The 24695-nt window shown below is 36.0% G+C and overlaps 1 protein-coding gene across 5 annotated transcripts in view; it reads left to right on the plus strand.

The window, feature by feature from the left end:
• Nucleotides 1-24695, plus strand: part of LOC106883985 (golgin subfamily A member 1) — a 74896-nt gene that overhangs the window by 17428 nt on the left and 32773 nt on the right. For 2 of the 5 annotated variants that reach the window (XM_052971065.1, XM_052971067.1), the window contains exons 2-6: nt 11966-12083; nt 15205-15329; nt 15578-15693; nt 16947-17034; nt 23481-23540. In XM_052971065.1, coding sequence (XP_052827025.1) covers nt 15209-15329; nt 15578-15693; nt 16947-17034; nt 23481-23540 — 385 coding nt within the window. In that variant the 5' untranslated portion in view covers nt 11966-12083; nt 15205-15208. The remainder of the gene's footprint in view (nt 1-11965; nt 12084-15204; nt 15330-15577; nt 15694-16946; nt 17035-23480; nt 23541-24695) is intronic. The other 3 variants (XM_014935145.2, XM_052971066.1, XM_014935146.2) reach the window with 3 other exon arrangements.

The raw sequence follows: 24695 nt of genomic DNA on the forward strand, positions 1-24695 counted from the left end.
TCTTGGTCATAGACAGTGGATAAGACTGGGCGATGAATAATGTCTAGTAATATTCCTTGCTGGTTGACTGTTAGGCAGCCTTCTAAAATGACCAGCACTGACCAACACAGATCTGTTAGCTATATAATAGCTATAATAAAAGCCACTTGTTTTTTTTTTCTTTTTTATGTAATTAGGTGGCTTATTCGTGGTTGGTTTAATGAGTATTACTGATAAATATTTTAATGACCCTGGGGAAATAAATGACTAACATTGACAATTGTATGAGGATTGGAATTTAAAATTCTGCTGAGCAACTACATTATATATGTCCTCCAATGGCAGCTGTAGTAACACTGTCATCTTAGAAAAATGCTAGATCTGAATATTATAAGCTATGAGAGTTCCTTGAAGTGTTTGATAGATTCAGTTGCTGTGGAGGGTAAGGAATCTTGTACTTTTGGGCCACTTTCCTTTCATTTAAAAGAGAGAGATAGAGAGATGAAGCAGTGGTGTTGGTGCTAACTTGAAGTACAAAGTTGCAACACTGCTTTCTTGTTCTCAGAAAAGTATGGAGGCATCCAGCTGTAGAAACCATACTAAAATAGACACTGAAGCCTTGTACAGGGCGTGGCCTTACCAGCTCATGTCAAACTATCCGACCCATGCCAGCATGGAAAATGGACGTTAAATGATGATTTTTGTTGAAATAAAACTACTTTTTGGTATAAAGTTTTATTTTTTAAATAATGAAGAATTTAGTAGAATACCATTCTCATTATTAAGCTGGTGTTTGGAACTTAAATTGACAGGAAATTTTGATGGAAAGTTTTTAGATTATTTTAAAGACAAGAAGTTTGTATTGGGCAGGTTGATATCAAATGGGTTAAATTGCTCCTCCCACCCCACCTCGTCATTGGCTGATCTAGTCTGGGATTTATTGTGATTAAATAAAAAACAAAAAACAAAAAGTGACTGGATGGTTATGGCTGGGATGCCTTTGAACATAAATCTTTTATCACATTTCTGCAGAAATACATTACCTTTTTTGTTGTCTTGGGAGATTTAATATACCAATAATGCACGTGAGTCAGTTAGTTAAATATCTAACCAACTAACCGATTGATCGTTTAATGCGTTAGTTAAACAATCAATCAATTAGTTAGTTGGTTAGATATTTAACTGACTAACAATAAACAAGTAGAATTGAACTGGTGCATATGTTGTTATTGATGTAATGACTTCCTTAAGACACAACAAAATTTGTTTCAAGAATCTTGCAAACCAAACACAAAAATGAAGTACCCTACATTTCAAATTCATTTTTTAAATAATGAAGAAATTAGTAAAATAACATTATCGTTACTAAACAGGTGTTTGGAACTTAAATTAATACAAAATTTCGATGGAAGCTTTTAACTTTAAAACAGGATGTTTGCATTGTAGGACTTGGAGCAGTCTTAGGTGGACTGGTATCAAAAAAGTTGAACTCTTCTGGAATCTTTACAACAGATTAATTATTACTAATGCTAAATCATCACTGGTTGCATTACTTTCTTTGTGGTTAAGAAGATCACTTTGTAACTGTGTGGTTTCAAGTTCAGTCTCACTGTGTGGCACCTTGGGCAAGTGTTTTTTCTGGAAACTGTGGAAGCTCATTGAATGTATATGTGTTTGTCCCCTCCCCTTATCATTTGACAACCAGTGTTGATTTATGTCCCCCGTAACTTATCAGTTTGACAAAAGAGACTGAGAGAATAAGTACTAAACTTTAAAATAAGTACTGGAGTCAATTTGCTCCAGTGTGACCACAGTTCATTGACTGAAACAAGCAAAAGATAAAAAAAAAAAATGATCACAATGTTTACCTACCACATTAAAAAAAAACATGTTACTCAAGCTACCTTGACACATCAATACCAAATCCATTAGTAGGTATAAACTCTACAATCTGTGACCCAATTATTCGATGGTTTATAAATAGAATTCTTAACTGTACCAACACACCTATAGTGTCAATTCTATGACTACAATTCTACAATTTTCCATAGGAAGTACACTGTAATGAAAGCTAGTGTTAATTATCGAATCCTTGATAGTAGCATAAAATTTAAAAGAAGTTTCCTCTGTGGTTGTTTGGTTGGTTTTAAAAATGACTACACACACATTTACTTGAGCACTTTACTGTTTTGTCATGATTAATCAGTTTTTAATTTCTCTCTATCCATGTATTTGTTTATTTTTATACTTTTAAACATTTCCCAATTGACAAAGATACAGATTTATAGTTAGAAGAATCTTAAAATGATATTGCTGCTATTTCTAGCAGATCGTGATCATGCAGCAGCTCCGTGTTGCCTCATCACTGAGACTTCAAATATATTGCTTTAGTAACAGTTGTTATAATATAAGCATCAAATTTAATCAATACTTGAATTGAAAATTGTGTCCCTGGTGTGAACAAAACTGTATGAAATATAAAACTGTCCAGAAATCTAATAAAAGATGATAAATAGATTAGAGTTCATACAGATAACCTAAAATGTGAAAAATCATGAAATTAGTTTAACTATTTCGTTGTAATGCTGGTATCTAAATTTAACTGGGAACAATTGATGTTACTATTCTTCATAATGGCAAGGGTTTGTGTATGATGTGTACGACTTGCTAAGCTTCAAAACCACATGCTTCTAAGTTCAATCTCAGTGAATGCTACTTTAGATAAATATCTTCTGTCATAGACTTAGGGTTGATCAAAGCCTTGCATGTGAGGTGTGTGTGTGTAATATTTGCTAGATAAAATCTCTGTGGCAGCTTATCGGGTGTGTGTGTGTGTGTTTGTATGTAGCTATCACTAAGTATTTGTTTGCTACACTGATTTTGTTTGTACCTCCACTAGATTATGTCTCTCAAAACTATGCAAGGAACATGTTTACATTGTTATAAATTAGCTTAAAAAAAAGCCATACTCTCTGCGAATTTTTAAGCTAGCTCCTACAGGGGGCTAATTGGGCCTCTGGCCCAAAACTAAGGACAGATAAATGGCACAACTCTAATACATTTATAATGACTATATGTCCTGGTGGTGTTTGATTAGAGGTTAAGAATGGATGAGAATTAATTCTGTAATGCAATCGTTCATTCTATTGTTCCAGTCCCAAGTTGAATTCCAACTGTTGGCCAATTTGTCCCAAAGTTCTTATCTTGACAGAAAATTAAGAAAGCGAATGTCATTTATCTCCCCCTTGATCTCTGATGTCCTCTGACAAACGCCAACCAAGATGGCATGAATCAGCCAAGCTTTACCTGCTAGAAATAGCAACCCAAATGCTTTTAAATCAGATCCCAATGCTAGATGTTCAAGAACCAAATGAAGGGCAGATTTTTAATCCTGGGATCATCCTGATTCCCCAAAAATGTAATATGTCTATATTAGAGCAAATGTAGATTGAGATACAAGGGTCCCAGATGGACAGATAGAATTTTGCTTCATTATCACCATTAAAAGTTTTCTAATATTTCAATTTCAGTATTTCTGATTCATATTGTTGTGCATGTGTGTGTGTGTGTGTGTGTTTTACATGTTCTCTGTGTTTCTGGATTTTTCAAATGCTTAATTATCATATTCTTCACATAAGAGTGTATTGTTACTTTGAATTTGAAATGATTCATTAAGTTCTCTTGTGAGAACTACAAACTTGTGGGATTCTGATATGGGTTTGTGTCTATGTATGAAAAAATACATATCATCTTCATCATTTCCTGAAGTACTGAAATAAATTTAAATACCAGAAAGCTTGTCTCTCTGACAGACTACATAACAATACAAATGATAATGAACTACATATGAGAAGGTAAAAAAACATTTCTTCTAAGCTTCTTTTCCACTCTCTCTCTCTCTTTCTCTCTCTCTCTCTCTTTACGTAAGTGCATGTATATATGTAGGCCTACCATGCTAGAATGACATTGGTGGAAGATGTGGTCCTCCTGCCCATTGAATTCTCTCGAACCATCCTACCTATGCCAGCATGGAAAGCAGACATAAAATGATGATAAATATTGTATATATGCCTAGTTGTACCCAGACAAAATTTGTGCAGTGAACAAATACTTTGTGATGTGTAGTTATGTTTCTTTATACCAAAGTTTTCCATCCTTCACAAGAGATCAATAAAATACAATTGACTAAACACCTTGCAGCGGTTGCTCTCGTATGGCTACATTCCAGTGACTGAAATGCTGAAAAGTCTTCTTAAAAGATGCTAAAGTTGTTGATATAGTTTGATGAAATATTGGAGTCATTTTATTTACGCATAATTACACCTGTCTACTACATCTCCATTTTGTATTGTTTATTATTTGGTGACCTCAATAGTGCTGGTACCATGGAAAAAGACCTAGTATATGTATAATCTGTAAAGTGGTTGGAATTAGGAAGGGGATCCAACCATATAAACCCCACCGGAGCAAGCAGTGGAGCTTGTTGGATTCTGTCAAACCATCCAGCCTATGCCAGCATGGAAAGTGGATCTTAAATGCTGAACTGCCATGAATCTGTTGTAAAGTCAGTGTCTTGAGGTACATAATAGGAACATTCTGGGGACATTTTAAGCATAAGATCTTTGAGGATTAGAGTGTCAGTGATTCAGCTTTCTTAATTCCACTTGGCAGTTGTTTCAATGTTACCTTGATGCTAATTAGTATGATGCCTGAAACTATCGAAACTGCAATAACAGTGAAACATAATGGCAGCGAGAGGGTTAAGTTTGATGGACATGCAGTGTCCATCTCATCATCACCAGTCCACCTGGCTGACAAAGCCTTGAACCAGTCGGCCTCTGATGAAAGACATTACAGCTTTCAACATTTTGACTGGTTTCAGGCACACTAAATCTATGAGTACATTATCTAATGTGTTCTTTTTTGAAGTTGATAGGGTAGGGTGTAATTTCAGTGAGTTTTGGCTACTATTTCTAGCAGACCAAGAAACCATATAGAGGCACTCTCGGTTCATTGATGTAGTTTAATCCCATGTTTTTCATTTTTTTCTCTGGCATAGTCCACCCTGGACCACATTATGTGATGTTATTTCTATCCTAAGATGGTTGAATATATTTCTTGCCAGCTGAGTGATTATGTTGAAGTTTGCGTTATGGTTGAATGATTAGCAGAGAGAAGGCTACATAGTTACATAAATGATTCCTACAGAAATAAACATATCAACACTAGTATAGAACAAATGGATGGAAGGCAGTGTGTATGTGTACATATCTGCATTTTGTACTTGGGTGTGTGTGATAAACCTGTTTTACATGGAAAACCTCATTTGCGGCTATTACATTGTCTTCTTTATCTGACTGTGAGAAGAGTTGTGCTGGAATTATGCAAATGTATAAATCTGTACAATTCACTCATTTCTTTCATCTATTTGTTCATATGCTAAACTGGATATAAAATAGTTGAAAAACAAAATATCTGAAGAGAATTGTATAGATTAGGATGATTTAATGAAATATTATGATTTTAAAGATTGAGAATATTAAAAATGTAATTTTGCAAGTTTGGCATCCAAATGTCTCGACAATATTAGTCTGTCAAAAGCTGGTGGTGACTAATGTTGGAGAACATAAATTAACATTAAAGCATAAACTTTAAAATCAATTGATTTCTTATATTGGCACAAGGTGGGGATCACATTTGTGTCAGAGAGGAGGAGAGAGAACTGGAGGCGGGGTTGTGGTTTATTTGAATCAATACTACTGTCTGCCTGATTATTAATTCATCAAATTCATTAAGATGAATGAATGGCAAAGTCCATCAGAATTTGAACTCTGAACATATGCATTCATCTCTATCCGTCTGCCACTCTCCTTTCACACTCTTGCAAACTTATCCTATCCTCTCATCCTGTCTGATCCTCTTTTCCACTTAGTTTCATCTGTCTCTACCTTGAGAGAATGCCTTGACACCTTGTCACCACCACCATCTTTCTTTTTTCAGTAGGGGTAGTCGTGTATCTCTTCCATGGCAAGATGTCTGTTCTTGTCTCTTTGTTAAACTTAAACCTTTCATCATTTGGTACAAAGCCACCTCCTTTAATACTACACCCCCTCAGTTGAGTCATGTCTTGAGAGTTACTTGGTGACCTCCCTAGTATTGGTGCCACATAAAAAGTTCACAGTATGCTCTTTAAAACAGTTGACATTAGGAAATCCATCCAGCTACAGAAACCAGACTAAAACAGCATTGGAGTTAGCTTGTTGGTCATATTGAACCATCTGACCTATGCCAGCATGGAAAATAGACTTTAAATAGATGATCCAAGTATTGAGCTGTGTTTATGTTGGTCTACCAATTTTTGAGGATATGGTTGATTATGTTATCCCCAGTAGCTATTTTCACCAACTTGTTCTGTTTTATAGATCTTTGATTGTGGAAATGTTAGTGGACCCAGACAGGATTCGAACTCAGAATGTAAAGTGACTTAAATAACACAAAGTATTTTGTCATAGTTTACTACTACTATGTAGTATTTGGTCTAGCCAGCTACAGTTTGCCATTCCACTCCCGATTTATATACTAATATGCTATCATTGGTGGTGCAGTAGTTGGAAGATCATCATATTTGTTGTAACATCCATTTTCCCATGCTGTCATGGATCAGATGGAATTTGTTGACGCAGATTTTCTGTGTCCAGACACCCTTCTTCTCACCGGCCCTCATCTGTTTCCAAGCAAAGTAATAATCTCTTAGTCTAACAAACACTAAACACCCTAGACATAACCACAAGTCTTTTTTCCTTCTTTTTACAAACATCACACACCATGTCAAGACATCTCACAAAGCTTCGATGGACTTTTGCACTTGACTGTGAGCATACAGCACTGCTTGTGTTTGATAGTAAGGGTGTTTTGTTTATGAAAATATGAAATCATTCACACAAGCAGATACATGCATACACACTCGCACACCGCACACACGTATGCAACAGGTTTCTTTCAGTTTCTGTCTACCAATTTCACACACAAGGCATTGGCCCAATCATGGCTATCCAATACTGTTTACACAGTGGGATTGAGCTCCTAGCCACATGCTTCTAATGCAAACCACACTGAAAGATCTTATTTCTTTTAGCTGTAGTTGACACCCTAGTTGCATCTCTATTTCTGAGATGTTAGAGATAACAATATAAATAAGATATACGGCTGAGATAACTGATACTTTCCTGACTTTTTTGTACCGTCACCAGTAAGATTTATTGCACAGGGTTATTATGTAACCCAATTCTTTCTGTAACAATACTGTCTGAAGAAGTTCATTTTCTGAAGTGCTTTGTCAATAATGTAATATAAACAAGGTCACAATCCTCCGGTTTGCAGTATTTAAAATGTCTTTAACATAATAGAAATATTTTGTTACGTTTTTAATAGTGTCATGTTTTTTTCTTGTATTGAATTTTTTTATTAGCTTTCTATTTTCTTTTTAATTATTATTCTGTCATGGTGTTTATCTGGTTTGTTGTGCAGATTTTGATCATTTTAATACTTCATTGGAAATAAAGATTGATTTCTAATTCTAGCCAGGGAAATACATAAAGGGTAAATGTTATTTGAATACGGTTGGAGATTGGGCTATGCAAAACAGTAGTTCATCCTGTTGTCAAACACTGCTTGACTTGAGCCAACTAAGGGGGCTTATATGTGGTCTATCAACCTGCTAAAAGTAGCAGTAAATCTTCTTTGAATCACATACCTGTCCGTCTTTAAAAAGGAAAATGGTGTTGGATAATGTAGTCCTAGATATACTACTAGGTGGTATCAAAAAGTTCTCAGACTAGTTCTGTAGCATGCCAACGGATGGCAGTACACGGTTGTGTGCTCAGTGAGAGCTAGCAGTGACCTTCACAAGGCAGTGTGCCAAGTTGCATCACTGTGTTTACTTCACAAGTTGTGAAATTTGTGTTTTTGTGATCATGTATATATTATAGTTTGTAATTTTTTCATGGTCAGGAACCAAAAGCCAATGTGAAATTTTGCATTGAACTTGGGAAGTCTGCTACAGAGACATTGAGCATGCTTTGGCAAGCTTATGGCAATGGGTCATACACAATGTTTCAAGTGGCACAGGTGCTTCAAATGCAGAATAACATCCCTGGAAGACCTGCCACAAGTGTTCCACTCACCTTCTCTGAAATGTGGAGAAAATTCATCAGCTTGTGTATAAGGATCATCTGAGGACAAATCAATGATGTTTTGAAGCATTTGAAGGAGGATAACATTTGGTGAAAGCAACTGGATCTGCGGAGCACAAAGAATTGGATTCTTCATGACAACAATGTCACTGAGCTCTCCTCACTCGTGAGCTTCTCACCAAAAACAACATAGTATCATTTCTGCACCCACCCTATTCACCAGATTTAGCACCTGTGGACCTTCATCTCTTCCCCAGCTCAAAGTTTGTCATTTTAATACTTTTATTGAACCTCTAGGGTCAATAAAATAAAGTACCAGTCATGTATTGAGTGTCAATGGTATCAACTATTCCTCATCCCCTCAAAATTGCTACCCATGTCTCTAATTCAGAAACCATTAAAGCAGAATCGTTAGCACATTGGACAAAATGCTTGGTGACATTTCTTCCTGTACTTTGTTCTGAGATCAAATCCTGCCAAGATCCACTTTGCCTTTCAGGGTCATTAAAATGAGTACCAGTCACATGGTTGATGTAATCGCCCTCCCCTTCCTCTCATTGTTAGAATTACTGAGATTGTTTTTAACTATCTCTCCTGTTACTATGGGAGTTGTTTCAATTATTTATTTCCTTTTTGTTTTCCTGTCATTTTCTTATCATACTCGATTTAAAACCTCTATTGTTTTTATATGTTCTGGTAATGTTCCCCTCACCAGTTGACCCTGTTGTCCCAAGATAAATCATTAATGTCCTTGTTATTCTGTGTCTAAAAATGTCTTTTCACTGTCTTAAAGTCCGTGTATAGATGAATATTAATCCATAGAGAATGTAGTATTTGTAGTCTGTGCTATGTGTGCCACAAAATCAATCTTGCAAACAGTTGCTCTTCTGTTTTCTCTTCTAAGAAAAAACAAAACATTTCCTTGAAACAGACTTCAGTGTAAAGGTCTACATGAACAATATAAAGCCTGATATATCTTTCTTTTCTTTCTTCTAACTATTCTTTCTTTCTTTCTGTCTGTATAAAATACTATGGGATCCTTTCAGTTTCCTTCTACCAAATCCATTCAAGGCTTCGGTTGGCCTGAGGCTATAGTAGAAGTCACTTGCCCAAGGTGCCATGCAATGTGACTGAACCTGGAACCATGTGGTTGGGAAGCAAACTTCTTACCACACAGCCACACATTTTATTCTCTTTTTTTTTTTCTAACTCTTCCTTGCTTTTCACCATTTTGTCTTCTCTCTTTTCCCCCCACCTTTTCTTTCCCTTTCCTTCTCTTCCTGTTATTTTTTTTCTATTTTTCTCCTAATTTCTTCATATCCCTCATTCTTTTCTTTCCCTATTTCCTTCTTTCTGTTCTTTATTTTTCTTCTATTCATTTTCTTTCTCCCTTCCTTTCATTCCTTTCCATATTTTATTCATTAATATTATAAAAGTTACTATTTACTGAAGAATGTCCTCCTCTTAATCTAAAACCCTAACAACTTTCATAATCCAAATACATTCTGATAAATTTTTTTACTAATTTCAGTCTTTGGACTGTGGCCATGGTGGGGCTCCACATGAAGGAGTTTTGACCAGGGAGAGAGAGTGGGATAGGGGAACAAGGTTGACTTCGTGGGATTTGAACTCATGACAATGAGAAAACCAAATGCCACAAAATATTTTGCCTGACACTCTACTGTTTCTGCTGGTCATCATACACAGTGTATTGTTGGAGGCGTTTGTACTTTCCATAAACATCAAACCGTCTCAGTGTTACTTTTTGTCTTGTATCACATCTGATGCTGTTAAAGTTGTTTACAGTGGAATAGGAAGGGAAGATAACAGTAGACTACCGAAGTTATGGTGGGTTGGCTGGTTTCTATATTTGGCTGGCTGGCTTTTCCTAGTGTTTCTAAGAGTGCTCATAGCCTTGTGGTAATAGGAGATAGGGTCGGTGGGGAGGAAGAGCTTACTGGGGTTTTGAGGTGTAAGAATTCCAGCAGACTGGGGTGGTTGGGGGTAATTGGGGTAATGATAGGGAGTAGTGATGCTACTGGGAGTGAGGAAGGCAGGATGGTGGGGGGCTTTCTTCATGAGACTGTTGATATGTTTGTTAAACAGGGCTTTAATAGTTTAATAGAAAGCAGATGTAATTTCCAGAAATTGAGAGAAGCTTGTGATTTTAGTAATAATAGTAATGATTTCAAATTTTGCTGTAGAGCTAACAATTTTAGGGACGGTGGGGCAAGTTAATTATATTGACCTAAATGGTCTTATCTTTTTTCTTGTTTCATTGATTAGACCGCAGCCATACTGGGGCACAGCCTTGAACTTTTAGTCAAATGAATCAACCATTGAACTTTTCCCTTTTTAAAGCTTGGTACTTATTCTATTGGCCTTTTGCTCCGTTAACCCCAGTGCTTGACTGGTACTTTATTTTATCACCCCTGGTTGGATGAAAGTTAAGGTTGGTCTAGGTGGGATTTGAACTTAAAGCGTAGCAAGCCAGAAGAAATACTTCAGCATTTTTTTCTGATGTTTTAATGATTCTGTCAACTCTACATTGACCCAAGGTATCAAATTTGAAGAGATTAGGGTTACTTGATAATATCAATCCCAGTATTTGACTGGTTCTCTATTTCACCAACTCCAGAGGAATGAAAGGTATTGTTGGGGCATTTACATGTTTCGTTTGCATCTGATCCAGGGGTCAGCAAAGTTCTTATATCGCTGTCCCCATTTCATGGGGTCATCAATAACTTACCAATGCTCGTCTTGTAAATTTCTAAACTAAATTTTAAAAATATAATTAATAAGAAATTTGTTGATTTATAAACAACTCTTTTGTGTGCGTGTGTGATTACTGCGGTTTAATTAATATTTAAAGAAGTTTAAATGAAAATATGTAACACAATTGACAAGCAACAATAATAATTTAGTGATATTAGTATAGTCAGAATATTTAATGTGAAGTAAGTGTTTGGTGAAAACTAGTTATTGCATTGGTATTTGGCTGGAAATTAGTGACTTTCAGTCTTAGATTATTCTGCTTTTCCAGATTCAGTTCACTAATAATTCAGCACCCTTAATGTTCAAAATTGTTTCAGGTGTTTATAAATCCCCTTGGGTGAATATTGACCACTTTGCTTACACCTGGTCTGGACAGTTATACTTCTTCCTCCAACTTATCTAATGTATTTAACAAAACTGGCAAATTGACCATTACAACAGCACTAATTTGATCAGTCGTTTATAAGCAGAGTATCCTTCCCACTAATTTCATTCCCTTCCTATTTCCTTCTTCACCTTTGTTGCTGCAATATGTTCAGAATATGGCTTCTATTTAAAAAGGAATAATGAAAACTCACACAAATAAACACTACTCAGTTTTGACATCACCACTACAACATTAGATACTCTATAAAGAAATCTCTCTGAGTCCAAGCATGGCTGTGCATTTAAGAAGTTTACTTCACAGACCCATGGTCTCAGGTTCAAACACCACACAACAACATGGGAAGATGGCTTCTATAGCCTCAGACTGTCCTTGTGAGCAGATTTTTGTGGACAGACATTATCTATTGTATGCACAGGCTAATTAACCAAACCCTCTGTTACATAATGTTTAGCATGTTGTCTGTTGTATACTATTATCCATAGCCTGAATTGTATAATAGTCAGAGAGGCCTTTATTTTGTAATGCCTGGCAGGATCTCTATTGTATAATACTCATCATTCCAATATGTCCTGCTTCAAGCCCCATCATCTGCCACTGATTAAATAATCTTGTAAATATTTTTATCTTCCAGATGTTTTAGCTGCTTTGGTTTTGATAACTTGGAGTTATTTTCCGCTTCGCCATCCAAAGAAGAGAACTGGTCTAAACAGTAATACAATGTTATATAAGGTGATGTACTAGTTATAAAGGTGAGTGGAGCTTTCATTTTAATTTTTTTATTTGTGTTGTTTTTTCTTATATTCTAGTTGATTACTGGCTTTTGGTCATTAGACTGCAGCCACTGTTGGGACACCACTGTTAAGAGCTTTAGCTCATTAATATCAATCTCAGTATTTTATCTGGTAATTATTTTAGTGATTTCCTAAAGGAAGAAAAGCAGAGTTGATCTGAGTATAAAGAGACATAACTGGGTGGGACACAATACCAGAGTACTGGAAGTGAGAAGTAATGGAGGAGAGAGACCAATGGATGTCATTAGTAAATGATAGGGAAGAGAGTAATGGGAGAGAGAGAGAGAGTGAATGATGGCTTGTAATAAAATGGTGAGGACAAGAAGGGAATCAAATAGAGGTAGATCAGATTATAATGTCATCCCTCTTTATGCAAGCAGCGTGATGAAAGGGAGATAGTTATAATAGGGAGGTACATTGATAAGAAAGGGAGTGGGTGATAGATGGAAGAGTCAAGAGGAGATTGGAGAGAGAGAGCAGTATATATGGAATTATCAAGTGAGCATAAATTACATTTGTATTGCATATAGACATTGCAAAGTACATGAACATGTTGGTTGAGAAATACCTCAGCATATGTCTTATACACCCTTGTCTCCATCACTTTCATGATCTTAGGGAGCCCACTTAGCTTAATGGTACAGAGCACTCGGCCGATATCTGAGAGGTCTGGGATTTGATTCTCTGTAGCTGCCTGTTGGCAACTTTTTACTTGTTTTGCCTCAGCATGACCAAAGCTTTTGGCTGAAATGTATAAAAGACTAACACCATCATCATTCTTCATCCATTTGCTAAATTCAACGAGTCCACTCAATCACAGAGCTTTACTACTGGTCATGTTTATCTCCTCCTCTGTTAGGTTCAACATTTTGAGATCAACTTTTCTCACTTCGTCCCATCTTTTCCTTATTCTCTTTCTTCCTCAAGGGCCATCCACTTGGAATGTTTGGCATTTTTTTTTTAAACAACTGGCACCCTTCATACACATATCTTACCCATATTAGCATAATCTTCTATTTTGTACACTTCATCTGATTCCTCTTGTTTCCAATTTTTCTCTAAACTCATTTCTGCTTTGTTGGTGATGCAGACTAATATTACACATTCAACAGCATGTACTCACTTCATTTTTTTCTTCTCTCTACCCTCTTCAAATCCCCAACTTTCAAGGTTCATACCTCACTACCATGCAACTCTGTACTTAGTAAACAAGCCTTGTATTACATACCCTTGACTCAGAGAGAGAAATCCTTTGTTTGCTAGCAGGGATAAATAATTCTCTGAAAGTTTTCATTCCTGTTTAAACTCGGGCAATGATGCTTTTAGAACACTCAAAGGCTATCAACAGCTTCTAGGAAGTCTTTAAAACATCTGAAGAAATTTATTTCTTGTATACCCTTCTTGTTAACTACTCCAATGTGAAGTTTATGTTTCCTGTTAACTTGTCTTTGAGCCTACTTTATCTCTGCTGCACCCATACTTCATGCTAAATTCCACTCTTAGCTCATTAACTTTCACCTTGCTGATAACATCTCTTTACATGGTTTGCAAGGTTCTCACAGGCCATTCATCTATCCCTAGTTTTCCAGGCTACAGAGAATAGTTCCCTGACAAAAGCTAGGTGGAATGGCTTTGTATTTATCTTGTAGTTGTTTCACTAATGGCATCATTGGTATTAACCTGAACCACATCTCAACTAGGCTAATTCTCTTCCTCATCAGTTGTGTTCTAGCACTTACAGTAACTTCCATAAACTGGTCCATCTAATGGCTCTGTAGTTGGTTTGTTTCTTGAACATCCTCCTTTACCCCTTGTAGTAGTTGATGATGAAACTACTATGCTTACATCATCTAAGCTTGTCATTAAGTAGCACACTTTCCTGGTTGACAATACACTTGACTAACATATGATCTGTTTTGTTCGTTGTTTTGAGTGTGTTGACAATTATCCCTGTTAGTCCAGCAGTTTAAAAAAAAATTTCTTTTCTCCCCACCCCCTCACAAGTTAGCCAAAATAAGAATCGTTATTGTTTAACTTTTGCATTCCATGTTTGTGAGGGTTGAATGACTAAACAAGATCTGACATACCAGAGGACTGTGTTGAGCTCCAACATCTGCCTTGGTGTGGTTTCTAGAGCTGGTTGTCTTTCCTTAACACCAACCATTTTACTGAGTTGTGGGTGATTTTTTTTCATGGTACTGGCATTAATGAAGTTGCCAAGTAACTCACAAGACAAGACCCCTCACCCCAGGATGGAAAAGGCTCAGAAAGTTATTTTACTGGTAACGAGGGAATTCTTACTTTGTCTATGGAGTGAAAGGGTGCATGGTAGTGAAATGTGGACACTGAATTCTGAGAATGTGCCATGCTTGGAAGGAGTTGAGGCAAACGTGTTCTGTTGGATGTGTAATGTTTGTATGAATGATGTGTACATGGACAAATGAAGTGAGAGTTAAACTGAGTACAAAAGGAATCGTTTGTACTGTGTAAGGATGAAGACTGTGTTGGTACAGATATGTATGTGTATGAATGATAACAGAGGTGGGTAAAGACATGCTAGGATACCCAAGTGGGAGGGAGACCAAAGAAGACCTGAGGAGTGGTGAAAGCTGATTTCAAGATGTTGAACTGAAAAAAGGAGATGACAAAAGAATACGACTGGTGAGATGCTGTGTTGGGAAGGATCTGTCCAACACGTGCAAACATAGAAAAGTGGGTGTAAAAGTGATGATATATTATAGTTTCCATCTGTTTTCCACCCACAAAGCATTGTTTAACCTGAAAGTGTAGCAAGAACTTGCCCAAGGTGCTGCACTGTAGAATTGAATCTGAAAGACACATTGGTGTAAAGCAAACTTCATCACACAATGACATGAAAAGATTTCCAATCATGAGGAAATATCACCTTAGTTGGTAAACAGGTGAAGTTTTGTGTCAGGAAGGGCATCTGGTTGTATGAAATCAGCCTGAAACTCTAACTCTTGCAGGCATAGAAAAATGGTGGGGTTATGATGATGATAATTTTGTACCAGTTAGTATGCTGTAACTGTAATATAGCAATCTTATGCTCTCTTTTCAGAAAGATGTTTGCTCGATTGAAAAAGAGAATCCAAGAAGAAGGAGGCAATGTGAATGATGTGGACAAGACTTTTATTACAACTGGTGGGGGACCAGGATTGGCAAGTCCTGTCAACAGATTTCAAGGTTTTTATAAATATATTATTTTCTTTGATTATTTGTCTTTTTGAATGTAATGCTAGTTTGTTGAATGTCTCTTGGATTCATTCTTGCTGACACACAAAACTCACCAGCATACATGAGCGCATGCTTGTATTTTGTTTTTTTGCCTGTGTTAATTCATTCTATGTTATTGCTGTGGTATGTGTGTATGATGCTTTTCCTTGTAGCCTGTGCTGCCAAGTCAATCACCATTGTATCTATATTCTTTTTAGGATCCCCATTTACATCTCAGACCAGCCAACATGGGAAAGAGTGGCCAGATACTGATTCAGGTGTAAGCAGTGCTGCATCACCAAACAGTCAATCCAGTGAAGACATCACAGTAAGGGTATTGGCTTTGTTATATTTTTTCTGTTTCTTTACAGACTGTTGTCTCTAACTACCCAGTTTCTGAATTATTTCTGGAAGTAGGTGCAGGTTTGGCTGTGTGGTCAAATTTGTTTGCTTACCAACCACATAGTTTTGGGTTCAGTCCCACTGTTCAGTTGTATATAAGTAAACTAAGGAACAATTCTTTTTCTTCTGACTAACCTTAATATTGCTCATATATATATCACCATCATTTAATGTCTGTTGTCCATGCTGGTATGGGTTGGACGGTTTGACTGGGCTGGCATGCTGGAAGGCTGCACCAGGCTCCAGTCTGATTTGGCATGGTTTTCTACAGCTGGTTGCCCTTCCTAATGCCAACCACTCTGAGAGTCTAATGGGTGCTTTTACGTGCCATCGGCATGACACCGGTATCTACCATGATTGCGATTTTGCTCATCTTGATGGGTCTTCTTCTCGAGCACAACATAATGCCAAAGGTCTCGGTCATTGCCTCCGTGAGGCCCAACACTCGAAAGGAGCTCAGTTGGGCTATGACTCTCTCCATAACTTTCGTTACCTGATTCAACAATTTGATAACTCTGTAATTATTTTTATCTAAGGCATCACCTTTATCTTTGTAGCAGTTGACTAGGGTGCTGCTACACTAGACATTAGGTGTGTGTGTGTGTTACGCTCATGCTCTCAGCATTTTATTGAAGCTAAGCTACAAAGACTTCACAAACTGTTATTCTGAGTTTCATGTAACTGATTCAGACAATATTCTTTTCTACTCTAGGCCCGAAATTTTCTGGGGAGGGGAGTCAGTCGATTAGATCGACCCCAGTACGCAACTGGTACTTAATTTATTGACCAAGAAAGGATGAAAAGCAGAGTCAACCTTGGTGGAATGTGAACTCAGAACGTAAAGACAGACGAAATACCGCTAAGCATTTCGCCCGGCGTGTTTAACGTTTCTGCCAGCTCTCCGCCTTCTGATTCAATATTATTAAACCTTAATATTGTTTTACATACCCATACCTGTCTGATGAAACTCAAAGTAACAATTTGTGAAGTATTTTCAGCTTCAATAAAATATAATGTAACTACCCTTGATATTTGAGTGCTATTTTCTCCACCTTGTTTTGTACCTGCACGCACGCGTGTTGCCATTGAAATACAAACTTGTGAAAGTTAAACTTTATTGTAAAGGGACATAACTCTAGATATTTTCTGATGTTTTTCGATTTAAAAAATTTTTTTCTCTTCTAGTCAAGAGAGAATTGTTCGAGGGAAGAAGTAGTGTCTTTACTGCATCAGAAAACGGACCAATGTAAAAAGCTAGAATTAAAAATAAATAGTAAGTTTATAACCACAATATTTCTTTTTATTTGGGTTTGATTATTGTTTACAATATACATTGCATTTCGTTCTTTATAACAAATATAAGTTTATAGAAATGTCATACAAAGAACCAGTGAATGAAATGCGTTTGAATAAAACCAGATTTAACTTGTTACAGTGAATTTGAATGTGAGAAGACCTGCTGCTATGGAAATAATCTTGGGAAAAAATTTTCTTCTTAAACATGTGTGAAAACAGGAGACTCGGCCGTGAATGATGTTACTAGATCATAGAAACACATGCATTTTTGCTTCATCAGCTGCAAGCTCTAAATCTGTCATTATAAGAACAAAATTATTCTTATTAAAACAGTATATAATATGCTTGCTGATGTACATAAAGCTTGGTTAAGCTAGAGTTAATGTTGCATAAAGCAGTGTCAAGTACAATGTTTGTGTAGTCATTAACAATGTATGCATCATACCACACAGCCTGCAGATTAAAACTTAATATTTGTTACTCTGTTATAATTCACATGGATTTTGTGTGGATGGTTATTACCTCCAGACAGTTTGAAGAAGAACAATACTTGTTAATTTAAATTGTTTTAAGTAACTCCTGTTGGACTTTTGTGGATGTAGGTCATAGTTGTGCAGGAAATAATGATTATGCAGTTTTGTTAAAATTTTCTATTTGAAATACTTTTAAATTAAAAAACTAATTTGTTTTTAATGCATATTAGTTACTTTTTCAAATTTTATCTTCTTTATTTTGATTATTGATGTTAAATTTGATTCCTGATATACAGGGTGTTTAACACGTACACATGTATGTGTATGTTTACCTACACAATTTAAAATATTTAGGAAGTGTATATACATAACTTTTGAAACACTGTGTGTGTATGTATGTATATATATATATATATGTATTATCCTGAATGTATTTGCTTTTAATATCTGCTTAGTGCTTTGATACTAACAATTTAACAATTTCACATCTTTTGAAGTAAAAATATTTTGTGTTAGAGTGAACTAGGGAAAATAGGTGACATCTATCTTGTGGAATATAAAATGATGATTGATTATTAACCAAACAAAACGAAATCTGTTGATGTTGGTATATTTAGAGTTACACTTTATACTGTTTTTTTTTTTTATTATAAAGATGGTAGGGTAAAATTTGAGGGCAATTTGGCTGTTATTTCTAGCAGACTAGGCGTTTTGGGTATTAGGATTTTGTTGAAATCTACCCTGTGAAATTAAATTGTGGTTTACTTCAATTTTATATATTTCGTTGGAAGAAGGTGCTGGAATGGCCGAATAAAGCAAAAGAATGCCTTATAGCATTTGCTCCAGGTCTTAAATTATCAATTTAAATCAGGCTGTCTTTGTTTTTCCTTTTCTTGGGTCAATAAATTAAAGTCTGTGGTCAATGTAATCAAGTAACCTCTTCTCCAAATTTTCCTTGGAGGTGAAAGAGTGGTGTTAATGACTTTTACTGGCCCCTCTCAGACTGGTGAAGTTAACATGTATCAGCTTGATCCTTTAGGTTGATGTATATAGAGGAATTGAGAGCTAGGTAGAGTTCTGGAAGAATTCTATGGAGAAAAGATAATGTTTGGTGGGTTGACATCCATTGGGAATGATAAAGGAAGGTATTGATATGCAACATGCTTGCTGAAAGAGGCATAATCCATCATTGCAGTAGAAGAGACAGAGGAAACAGCAAATCTGTGAACTAGTTGTTATAATGTGTTGGTAGGTGAATATTTACCTCTAAGCTCTGCATGTGTACATGCATATGTTTTCCAGCCAGCATGCATACAGTATCTGTGTATGGCATAAATGATTAGTTGCCTAAAATAAAATACAGTGTAAAAAAAAAATATTTATATTTGTTATATTCTATTCAGTGTACATGGAAAAAAAAAAAATTCACAATGGGATAGGGTCAGAGAAGTTGTCTTTTTCGGGAATTGGATCCTCTGTTATTTCCATAGGTTTGAACATGTGTTGAGAGAGATGTTGAGTCAGTTGAAGCTAGAGACCAACTCAAGAACATGATGGTTGAGGCTATTGGCAAGGATACTGTCAAGAATAATGATCATATTGAACTGAAGTGACCGGAGAAATTTTTATGCTTGTTGATTGCGATAGCTTAGATTAGTAAGGGTTGCACCTATGACTGTTTTTTGGTAGGTCCTCCAAAATAAAAGTGGATAAAGGAACAAACAAGCCATGACTTGTGGGTTATTCTTAAAACAGCCAGATGCTTACAAAAAAGTGGACTGTGTTGAAGACTTGTAAGGAAGGGCCAGAGGTTTCAATTAATCCTTTAGCATTCAAATTATTCTGTCAAATGCAATATTTATTCATTCACATTATTTTGAATTAATCATGCATTATCTTGAAACATCAAGATTATGATGATGTGACTGTTTACTTTTAGAATAACATAAGATAGGAATGAGAGGCCAGATCTGGCCAGTTTCAACATAAAACAACTTGAATATTTGGGCCAGATATGACTGGTTTAAATGCTTAAATTGAGCCAGAGATCAACTTTTACCACCTCAAATGAAGTACAATCGTTCTGATGGGCTTCTGTTCAGTTTCTGTCTGTTTAATGCCCCTAATAAAAGTTGGGTTGTTAGGTTGTCTCGAAATTATGATAGATGACAAATCCCTAAAATGTCCTACTTTTCGGTGTAGCCAAAAACCACCTGATTGTACAAAAAACAAATTTCTGAACCACAAGGCCTTGCCTTCAAAGGATCTACTTCGCAAAATATAAAGTTGTTTGTTATAGAACTTTTTAAGAAAATGCAGAGAGAACACTGTTGCACTTGATCAAAAACTATATTTTAAATTGCTTTTTAGTTTTTCATTAGGAAAAGATGCAATGTTATTTAGACTCTAAACAAACTAGAAATTCAAACTGATTTTATGAATACTTGCAATTCAGAAAATCATTAACAGAGACTGGCTGATGTTTATGTTGTTTGTAATCAACTTCAGTTGTGGTAGTTCAATAGTTGAAATGAACGTGGTGTATGTAAATGAGATTAGATGGATGCAGTTTTGGGAATTAAGTATTGGACATAGGGTGTGAAGGATTTGGCAGGGATCTGGAAAGTGCAGCAGCGTGTTTGGGTCTATATGATTGACAAAGGAGCAAAGTATTTGTAGTTTTATAGTTGTCAATGTAGAACATCAATTTTGTCAACAAGTGATAGAAAGGGGTTGTCCCCCTTAACATTGAATACAAATCCTTCTCTGGTTGACTTTGCTTTTAACCAGCTGAAAGTGATGAAATAAATAAGTTAAAGTAGTAGGGTTGATATAATTTAACTGTGCCCTTAAAAAAAAAAAAAGTATTAAAAAACTATTGCCCGATTAAATGGCTTTAATAGTGAAGAATTAATAACACAGTATTATGAGGCGGCAAACTGGCAGAATCATTAGCATGCCAGGCAAAATGCTTAGCAGCATTTCATCCCAATTTTTTAAATTCTTTTAATTGTTTCAGTCATTTGACTGTGGCCATGCTGGAGCAATGTCTTCAAGGGTTTCAGTCAAACTAATCAACTCCAAGACTAATTTCTTCTAAGTCTAGTACTTTATTGGTGTCTCTTACCAAACTGCTAAATTACAGTGACTTAAACAGACCAACACTGGTTGTCAGGTGATGATGGAGGAGGCAAACACTGACACACACACACACATGTATATATACACATATGACAGGCTTCTTTCAATTTCCGTCCACCAAATCTACTCACAAAGTTTTGGTTGACCTAAGGTGCCATGCAGTGGGACTGAACCCAAAGCCATGTGGTTGGGAAGCAACCTTCTTACCACACATCCACGCCTGTGCCATTTCTTCACATTCTGAGTTCAAATGCCACCAGGGTCGTCTTTGCCTTTCATCCTTTCGGGGTCAATAAAATAAACACTGGTGGGAGGTGTGTGGGGGGATGTAATTGACTTAACCTTTCTCCTGAAATTGCTGATCTTCTGCCAAAATTTGAAGTCAGTTTAGTATCATAGTATTATGATAATGAACTGGTGAACATCATCATCATCATCATCATCAACAATACATATTTAAAGTTTGCATTTCCAAGCAATCAATTGGGCTTGACAGAAATGGAAAAAGAAAAAAAAGATAAGAAAAAAATTGGAAATTTTTTTTCTCTCCCATCTTGCTGCTGTATCCATCTTTATATAATATCTTCCTTTGTTGACTTTAACACCCTTGGCCAGGTAAACTCACATATCCCCTGCTGTTGTTAACTTACGCTCTAACTACATTTCTCATTATGACTTCATGATTCATCTCCAACCAGATAATATTACTATTTGTTTTTTTTTTAATTCTTATTTCAAATTGGTGGCGAGCTGGCAGAGACATTACCAAGCAGGACAAAATGTTTAGTGGCGTTTCATTTGTCTTTACGTTCTGAGTTCAAATTCCACTGAGGTCAACTTTGCCTTTTATCCTCTTGGGATTGATAAAATAAGTACCAGTTGAATGTAATTGACTAACCCCATCTCCCAAAATTTCAGGCCTTGTGCCTATAATAGAAAGAATTATTATTTCAAATTGCCTGTGTGCTTTTATACATACGCATAGGGTACCACCTCCAATAATACCATGATCTACTTAAACTTCTTTATATCCATATCCTAGTTTATATATTTCATTCTAACTTGCCACAACTCAATTACTATTGCTTTTGACAATTTTGATTTATAATTTGGTAATATTCTCAGCTTTTGATAAGTATCCTGTACGCGCATGTATGTGTGCGTGCATGCATGCATGTGTATGTATGCAGTGTTGTCACTATCATCATCATCATCATCCATTGCTTTAGGTCTGCCTTTCCATATTAACATGGGTCAGATGGGTTTGTGGGTAGTTGTTTTAAAGCCAGACTCCTTTCATGATGCCAGTCTTTCAATTGACTCTTAGGACAAAGAGGGACATGATGTATGGAACCTAAAAAACAAGATATAGCATGGTGAAAGAATTTGTAATTCATCTCGGGCAAGATTGTTGTAACTTCTTTAAGCCTGTATGTGTATATATGTATTGGTATATCATACTAAATGTATACACACCATTAGAAGGCATGATATGGAATTGTCTGAGATAAAATTTCTTCATAGACTTGTTAGGTTAAAAACATGATATATATATATCAGAGCAAGACAAACATCATTGCAATGACCAATAAGAATGGCAGGCACATTTCATTTTTGTTGAAGCTTGTCAATGCCAAGCATCCAATTGTCACTTGCTTGAATGACATCCATGCTTCAATACACACAGGAATCAATGAGTAAAACATTCACCGTCATTGAGGAAGCTTGCTGGGCTGGAAAAGAACTCAGTGTGCACAATTGAAAGAGTATTAAATTAAAATGACCATCTGTGACTAAATGTATAATGATCGTGTCCTCATTAGCTTCTGGCCTTCATAAAGCTGCTATATAGATGCAGATATAAGGTGTCTTATAATTACAGTTGTCTTTACTTGAAAAGTATAGAATTATCAAGCTAGAAAATAATAAAATGCTATTCTGTTGAGAACGAAATTTTAAAATGGTAAAGCACCATTTTTGTGTTTGCTATGAAATGCTTGATATTAGCATCAGTAATAATTGCTCTTGTCAGATTAGGCGCATCTGCAGGAACATTTCCCAAATACTTTTGATTGGCACTAATGTTCTTGGTCACTTTGTTAAATGGTGCCACTTTGTCATAGATCTTCTTGGAATGTGATTATGCTTGGTCTTTTTAGGCTGCTTTGTTTTTCTCCAAATACTGTTTCTTGGAATTGGGTTATGTTGATTATTTGGCAGGAATATACCTGCAGTGGCCCCTGCTGTATATAGTCAGCTACTGGGTTCTACTTTAAAACTCAATAGAATATGGAATAAAATATAACATCTGACCAATGGTTTTGATGACTGCAGACAACTGTCATCTTGTGACCACTTCAATGTTTGTGATTTATAGTCATGTAGACTTGACCATCTAAATATTTAAGCCATAGAAGCAAAAGTGCTCATACTCATAATTTGAAATGTGGGCATCTAACCAAAAATAACATTGTTAGCATTAATTTAGAAAGCAACTTCTAACTACTAATAAATTATTTACAAGTTAATTTAACATTTATCCTTCCCTGTATCACAAGCTCCTTGCTTTCTTTTTGGTGGTGGTGATGGTGGTGGTAGGGGTCACCCCCTTCAAATGCCAAAATATTAATTGATAAAACTTCCTTTAACTAAACTTAGTACATCCCAAGCTTGATGCAATTCCTGAAAATGGTACTGACAGCCTTCTATTAAATAACTTATCTTCAGTTTTGAATATGTGAAAAGAAAAATGTTTGCAAGCTTTGAGAAAGAAAAAAAAAACAACCACCACCTTGCTCCATTTTTTCAGATATTAAAGGTAAAAAAGCTGTTGAAAAACGTGAAGCTTCAGAGACAAAGAAAGAAAATGGTTGGTAAAATCATCAAAAATAAAAAATAATCCTAATTTCAGCCACTATTTCACAAAGTCTCTATCTACTCTCTCTTCACCTTTCCTCATTGTAAACTAGTTCATATTTTCCTCACTCTTTCTCTGCCTCTCTTTCTATGTGTATCTCTGTACATATCTTTTCTGCAAATCTTCATCTGCAAGCATATCTACATCTTTTCTGCATATCTTCATCTCTTAGCATGGCATAAAGATTTCACTTTCTTCTTAGTGTTTCAATATTGTGCATCGACCCTTCAAAATCTCAATGTAAACTAAGCTATATATATTATACACATTGCTATAGTTATATACACAGTTTTTTAAACCATTTTTATAATGGCCCAACAATTTAGTTTGTGCACAACCTCATCTTTCTTAGTTTGTCAATATTATTTCGTGTGGTGTGTGTGTGTGTGTGATGCTAGCATGTTCTTGCACCAGCTTATCAATAATTATCTGTTTCTCTAAGGACAACATAAATAGTCAAAACCAAGTTCCAAACCAACATACTTTGCACTTTTTAATCTCATTCCACTCTGTCTCTATTGTGTTCAAATGTTCAACAAATTTGCCTTTCATCCATTGGATGGGAGAGAAGTGGTGATAGTGGGTTTGGTGGGTGGGGTGTCATAGAAATAAGTCCATCCATCCATTCATTCATAGCTGTCACTCATGAATGTGTATGAGTTGGTTGCATGTATATTGCTTTCATCGATTGTTTTAGGTTCCTGTGTAGTCATAAGCAGACATAGACACCCTCTTAGCTCCTCCTACCCCTGATCCAGTGGAATATTGAGGATGTGGAACCTGAAAGGAGAGAGGGCTACACCAACGTCCAGCATGTTACATTTCATGCTGCCCCATGGGCAGCATGATATGTGACTTTACTCAAGGACACAGCATAGTTTCCAATTCAACCCATGAGTTGGTGGCTGTGAGCTCAAAACCTTGATCTGCAGACCATATGTGAAATAAGTATCATGACTTTCTCAAAATAGTCACCAGAAAGAGACAACCAAAAGAAACTTCAAGCCCTCACTGACCTGTGACACAACAAAACTCCTGTAAGGACACCATCTGATCGTTCATGGGAAATAACATCAAACTGACCATATTTGACCCATGGTCACTAAT

The sequence above is a fragment of the Octopus bimaculoides genome, chromosome 10 (genome assembly GCF_001194135.2).
Source record: "Octopus bimaculoides isolate UCB-OBI-ISO-001 chromosome 10, ASM119413v2, whole genome shotgun sequence".
Classification (NCBI taxonomy): domain Eukaryota; kingdom Metazoa; phylum Mollusca; class Cephalopoda; order Octopoda; family Octopodidae; genus Octopus; species Octopus bimaculoides.